Below are 6849 nucleotides of genomic sequence, written 5' to 3'. Positions count from 1 at the left end.
GATCAAACTGGCAACTTCAGCGCTTTGAGACAACTGAGCTATCTGGCCATTTTATTTATTGATTTTTAGGGAGATGGGAGAGAGGGAGAGAAGTGGGAAGCATCAACGTATGATTCTTGTATGTGCCTTGACCAGGCAAGCCTGGGATTTCGAACCAGCGACCTCAGCCTTCCAGGTTGACGCTTTATTCACTGCGCCACCACAGGCCAGGTTAGGTGAGAATTCAGAGTAGGTGGGCTTGCTTCCCCAGAGAGAAGGCCTTGTCTGCCAGCCCTGATCTTCGCAGAATTAGGAGGTGCTGCTCCTCCAGCAGGGACCCCAGGCCAACACAGAGGACCTGGGAAACAGCCTGGACTTCATCCTTCTGAAGATGGCATCCAAGTGAAGGTGTTCAAACCTATGAGAGCCACCTGACTTGATGGAATATTAAAACTATGGATACGGATGGGCCTTGGGTGGGCACTTAGTCACAAACAGAATATATGGAACACTTTGAAGAATAAACAATTGACTTTTAATCTTCAAAGACATTCTTTGATTTGTACAGACAGGGAATGGAGGAATTGAGTGTTATATCATTTGTCTGTTACTCAGTTTCACACCCTTTCATTTCTATTAACTCCAAATTCTCCTTAGTTTGAGCACCAGTTCAAGAACTTGCTTCGCTTTTGGCCCACTGAACTAAGACTGTTACACTTGCTAATATATACATTTGGGTGGTTCATAGGTCAACTAATGCTCTGAGCTTTACGGTCCCAGCACAGAGATCCAATTTAATAAACTATTGGTGTACCCAGTTACTATCCCCATTGACATACACACAGCAGGATCCCACAGGATTTCTATAGTGCCAACAATCAAAGGTGGATATCATCATATCACAGACACGGCAACTGAGCCACTGAAAGGGTAAATTTAGTCACACAGAGGGTCAGGAAATGAGCCTTAGTTTGCGTCTTTGACCATTATGGCCACTCATCTGAAATCTTTGCAGGCATAGCATATTAGCAAGTCCAAATTTAAAAATGTGTATCATTGGTTTCCAAGGTTAAAAAAAACAAACCATAATTTTTGGGAGGAAAGATGTAGTTTAAAACAGCAGCAACAAAACCACCATTCAACATGGTGTCATTGCAGGTAAAATAAATGCGTTACGATTTAGAACTCACAAAAACAGTGACAGCTTTTCTTCATAATTTGTAGTTGGCCACTGTGTGTACTTAAATGCTTCCTGTTAATGAGAACAAATCAAATGTTTTCAAGATTCCAGTAAGCCATAAAATATGTCAATTATGGCTTAACTTTGTATAAAGCCCTGCCTATGAGCTGATAATCTCAATAGACTTTTCCAGTATACAAAAAAAAACTATAGATAAAAATAACTATTGGCAATCATCCATTTCTGTAACTGAAAATTTCCACTCATCTCTGCTTCTGGAAATTACTTTGGAAACTTAGGGAGAAATAATTCCCTTTGTTTTCAGTCTGACAAGAAGGAGCTTCAGGACACTCACGGGGGTCCAGGATCCAACATGGTCATTTTCTAAAGTGCAATAGTGCTTGCTCAGCCCCAGGCTGCACTGGGGAGAGCCTGGCCAGTGAGGGGTGAGCTGCCTGACTTCCTCAAAGCACGCGTGGCCAGGGCCTGCCTAGTCTCATAGCAGTATCAGATTAAAGTGCTTGGGCATACAAGGGCATCTGAAAAGTACAAACAAGCTCTTGTACAAGGCCAAGGCATTCTCGTTCATAGTCCAGAAGCTTCTTGAGGATGTCTCTTCACGTCACCCAGCTCTGGAAATCACACATTCAAATCTGAGGAGAAAAGTCCACAAACAGGAAAATCACTCTTCTTTTTTCTATTTTTTTTTATTAATTTTAATGGGGTGAAATTGATCAATCAGAGTACATAGGTTCAGAGAAAACATCTCCAGGTTAATTTGACATTTGATTATGTTGCATACCTATCACCCAAAGTCATATACTCTTCTGTCACCTTCTATCTGGTTTTGTTTGTGTCCCTCCCCTCCCCCTCTCTTCCCCTCCCCCCTCCCCCCCATAACCACCACACTCTTATCCTGATTAGAAAATATAGGACTTCTCAAAAACAGATTGGAGTGAGAAACTATTTTTTTTTTGGGGGGGGGGAAGAGCTCATCTTTCTGGAGGCAGCATGGTTCCAACTCTTTCTTTCTACCCCTCTACCATTGCTCTAGTCCACGTCTTCAGCCTCGCTCTCCAGACCTACCACAGTGGAGGCTTCTTCCCTCCATTCTCCAGGCTGCTGACAGCTCAGTGCAACTGAAGCACAGTTCCGGGGGCTCCCCTATTCAGTCTTTCATAGTTCCCCACTGCACCAGATACCTGTTTGGTCCTAGAGACTCAGTGTCCACCCTGCCCTATGCTGGTCATGCCCTAGGAGGATGACACTGTGGACTGTGTCACTGGGCTCTCTTCCCCCTGGCTCCCACCCCATTCTTTCCTTCAGCCTAGGAGAGAAAGGAGATTGCAGTGGCTAGGAGAGGGAGCTCGGGGTATGTATTCCTCAGCAACCTCCCAGACAGGCTGCAGGCTGACTTTATCCTTCTGTTAAAGGCCATAGCTCCTTGTGGGCAGCGCTCTCCTCTTGCAGTCCTCACCAGGGTCTGGTAACTACACTCTCCCTTTTTCCTGTTAGGCCTCGGGATGAGTAACTGTTCCCTGCTTTTGCTAATTCCAGAGTGCTCAATATCCCTGGCTGATCTCCCCAACTCTGCTCATGTCTTTGTAAATTGTAAAAACTTGTAAAATTGCCTTGTCACAGCTTCTGTGTATGCCCTCTGTTTCCTGCTGAAATGTGACCAAGGCACCCATGCCCTGTGAGTAAAATCTAATCACCTTTGCCTGGAATTCATGGCTCATAATATGGCCCTCAACAGTCTCTCCTCTTTTTTATTTTATTTTATTTTTTATTGATTTTTGAGAGAGAGCAAGAGAGAGTGAGAGTAAGAAAGAGACAGGAAGGGAGAAAGGGAGGGAAAGATGAGAAACATCAACTTGTAGTTGCTTCACTTTAGTTGTTCAATGATTGTTTCTTATCCATACCTTGACTGGGGAGTTCAAGCCGAGCCAGGGACCCTTTGCTCAAGCCAGCAACCTTGGAATCATGTCAATGATTCCATGCTCAAGCTGGTGACCCGAACTCAAGCTGGCAACCCCACCCTCAAGCTAATGAGCCCACTCTCAAGCTGGCGATCTTAGGGTTTCGAACTGGGGACCTCAGTGTTCCAGACTGAGGCTCTATCAACTGTCCCACCACTGGTCAGGCTAACAGTCTTTCCTCTTATCTCACGCATGGCTCTTTTCCAACCAGGATCACATGCCTTTTCCTACAGATGCCCATGTCTACCTGCCTCTCTGCCTTATTTCCTAAAAAAACACAGAGATCAAATCAATTGCTGGGGGTATACAGAAAGCTGGTCTGTTTTAATTTTAACCCAAATTATGCCAATATGAACAATTTTTTGAGTACCTTATCTCTAATACTCAATTATAGGAATCTTGGATGACTAATGTACTTAGTTCACTCTTATAATTCCCATACAGTATACCTGACAGAGATCTTGAAATAACAGACACTTAATACATGTTTGAGAGTGAGTGAGTGAATGAATGAATGAATGAATGCACTATATTGGCAATAATAAGGTCATGTGTTTTTCTGTGATTATTTCATTCAATAAAGTCACTTACTACCCCTTAACCTCAATATCACTATCTCTAAAATGAGAGTCAGATTTGTAAGCTCTAACAAACCACAGCTTGATGACTAGAATAACTTTTTTAAAGGAAGCAATATATATATATATACCTATGGTATCAGAATTTACTCTTATAGTTTTACTGGTTGACAGCTTGGTTGACTGTATAAAAGTGAGAAGCCATGGGCCCAAATAGTAGCACAAATGAATAAGGTTAACTATAAGAATTTATACAAATGGAAAGTGCAGTGTGCCATTGACAAGGACTCAGGTGGCCTGGATTCTAGCTCCAGTTCTACCACTAAGTTATAAGATGGCCTTGTGCAAGTCACCTCATTTTTTAACATCCTTGCAGTATGTATCCATCCCTTCCAGGCTGACTGGGTTAGGAATCTCTGAAAGGCAACTAAGATATTGGTATGTGTTGTTGAAAGGGCATATAGTGTTTCCCTCCTTAAAGTTGGCAAGGACCCGATGAAGAGTCCTATGTAATGCATTTGACTACTGGGATATAGAGAAATGGGGGGTTAGTTAAAGGACTTCAAAAAGTTAGTTCTTCACCTAGCAATCATTGTTGGGTACTTAAAAGTGATACATTGAGACAGTTAAAAATGTATTAAACTACAGAGAAAATTCAAGAACATAATAGAAGAAAACAATGCAGGGTTCCATAACATAAAGATAATAATTATGGGCATTTTAATGTTTTTATTTAAAAATTTTTTTTTTTTTCATTTTTCTGAAGCTGGAAACAGGGAGAGACAGTCAGACAGACTCCCGCATGCGCCCGACCGGGATCCACCCGGCACGCCCACCATGGGGCGACGCTCTGCCCACCAGGGGGCGATGCTCTGCCCATCCTGGGCGTCGCCATGTTGCGACCAGAGCCACTCTAGCGCCTGAGGCAGAGGCCACAGAGCCATCCCCAGCGCCCGGGCCATCTTTGCTCCAATGGAGCCTTGGCTGCGGGAGGGGAAGAGAGAGACAGAGAGGAAAGCGCGGCGGAGGGGTGGAGAAGCAAATGGGCGCTTCTCCTGTGTGCCCTGGCCGGGAATCGAACCTGGGTCCTCCGCATAATGTTTTTATTTAATTTTTTTTTTGGAGAAAGGAGGTATGGTGGGTATATTAAAATAATTTTTAAATAGAGCATTAATGATGAGGTAAGTATATTTGCACATCTTTTTTCCTTTTATTATATCAAAAGCATTTTCCTATATTATTCTTCTCAGAAACAGAATTTTAAATGGTAACCTATGGTTTATTAAGAAGACATTCCAGTTTTTCCCTGTTTTATCAGTCAAGGTAGACTAGATTATACTGCGGTAACAAACACAGGAATATTCTTGTTCAGGTTCCATGTCCATTGCCAGTCAGCAGGGGGCTCTGTTATTTGCTGTTAGTCAGTGACCCAGGCTGATGTAGCAATCACTAACTCAAATGTTTCTGGTTACCATGCCTGATGGAAAAAGGAAATATAGCAAATAATACCCTAGCTCGTCTGTCTTCTACCCAGAAGTAACACACAGCACTTCTGCTTACATTTAGTTGACCAAAACAAGTCACATGACCCCATCTGGCTACCAGTTAATTGCAGAGAAGTGCAAACCTTTAATGGACACAAAAGCAAAAGAGCCGGGAAATATGTGAAATAGCACTAATGGCCAACACATCCATGGCAGAGAAGGATGAGAAAAGCCATCTTTTTGGTCAAACTTAGTTTGATCTGAGTAATTTTATTTTATATATTAAAGTACAGGTCTTGAAGACCCATCTAGAAATATTGAGAAGTCTGGATTTCTGCAAGAGGAAGAACAGGCAACACCTTTCCTACAGCTGCCCAGAAATTTAAGGACAGAGTCATGGAGTGGAAAACCCAGCCCTGAGCAGCTGTTGCTTGAGCTTCTGAGCCCTGCTGGGCACTCCTATAATAATCACATCTCACTTCAGACTCTGGCTGGTGAAGCAAAACCAGCAAGACCCTCCCTGCTTAAGTAGAAAGGGAGACTATTTATCTGAATAATCTTGTAGAAGTAAGTGCAATGGATATGTTCAGGGAAAGTCTAAGACTCCATCTCCCAAAGTGATGCTCAGTAAGAACATGAGAGGCCAGGATGGCTCTTGAGCAGCTTGGAACTCAACACTGTCTGAACATAGCGGCGTGGGGGTGATGGTAGGGAATGGGTGTGAGAGAGTGAGAATCCTGAGCTGGCTGGGCCTAAGTACTTCCTAGTGGGGCTCTGTCCTCACTTCATGAAGCTGAGATAGGAGTGGGGGTGGCATTAGATCACGTAGTACAGAAACAAGTACGTTGACTATGGGAGAAGGTACAAAGCCAGAATGTAAAAAATCCAGACTTTATTGGTTATATGGTCTCTATTGGAACTAATTAACTCTGCTATCAAAGGCAGGGGAAGGGGTGTGGATGTTAGGGGTGGGGATGGGGGACAATATAGAAACAATGAGCATGGTTCTGCTTCAATAAGATTTTTTTCTGTGCTGTATTTACCACCCCAAGTCTAGTCTCCTTCCATCAACATTTATCCCTGCTGTTTCCTCTTCTAACTCCCCCCACTCTCCTTTCCTTCTGGCAATCACCATGCTGTTGTCTTTGTTGTTTCAATAAGACTGTTTACAAAAACTATTGGCCCCTTGTTCACAGTTTGCTTCACCCCTTTTTAGTTGATACATATCAATAAAGCACTGGCAAGTGGACAATAAAACCACCACTAAATACCCAATAGTTGCATTAGCCTTAATATAGCACTTCATTACTTTGACCAAGTAGACATAAAATATGGACACATGGAAGGAGCCAGAAAATAATGTTGTGATCATGCATATTATGAATGATATAGACCAGTGGTTTTCAACCTTTTTACACTTGGGGAACTGGTGAAAATGGGAGAATTATTTTGGGACCGTTAAGGCAGAAATCACCCTGTGCATAAGCAAATTCGACTAAGATCACTGGGTCTATAATCTTCATACAATATCAGGGTGGTAACTGTTTCACGGACTGGCACAAAATAGCTGGTGGACCGATCCACAGACCGGCGGTTGGAAAACACTGGGATAAACTGTGTGTCTGAAACTTCTCTGAGTCAAGAAAACC

At 42.9% G+C, this 6849-nt stretch overlaps 1 protein-coding gene across 2 annotated transcripts in view; it reads right to left on the bottom strand.

Moving 5' to 3' along the window:
* Window positions 1-6849, bottom strand: part of PDCD1LG2 (programmed cell death 1 ligand 2) — a 59363-nt gene continuing 52514 nt past the window's right edge. The window contains exon 5 of one of the 2 annotated variants that reach the window (XM_066368092.1): window positions 1-1812. In XM_066368092.1, coding sequence (XP_066224189.1) covers window positions 1799-1812 — 14 coding nt within the window. In that variant the 3' untranslated portion in view covers window positions 1-1798. The remainder of the gene's footprint in view (window positions 1813-6849) is intronic. The other variant, XM_066368091.1, reaches the window with a different exon arrangement.

This window comes from Saccopteryx leptura, chromosome 2, assembly GCF_036850995.1.
Source record: "Saccopteryx leptura isolate mSacLep1 chromosome 2, mSacLep1_pri_phased_curated, whole genome shotgun sequence".
In the NCBI taxonomy this organism is placed as follows: Eukaryota; Metazoa; Chordata; class Mammalia; order Chiroptera; family Emballonuridae; genus Saccopteryx; species Saccopteryx leptura.
Note: the sequence above shows the minus strand (reverse complement) of the source record. Positions and strands in the feature narration are given on the sequence as shown.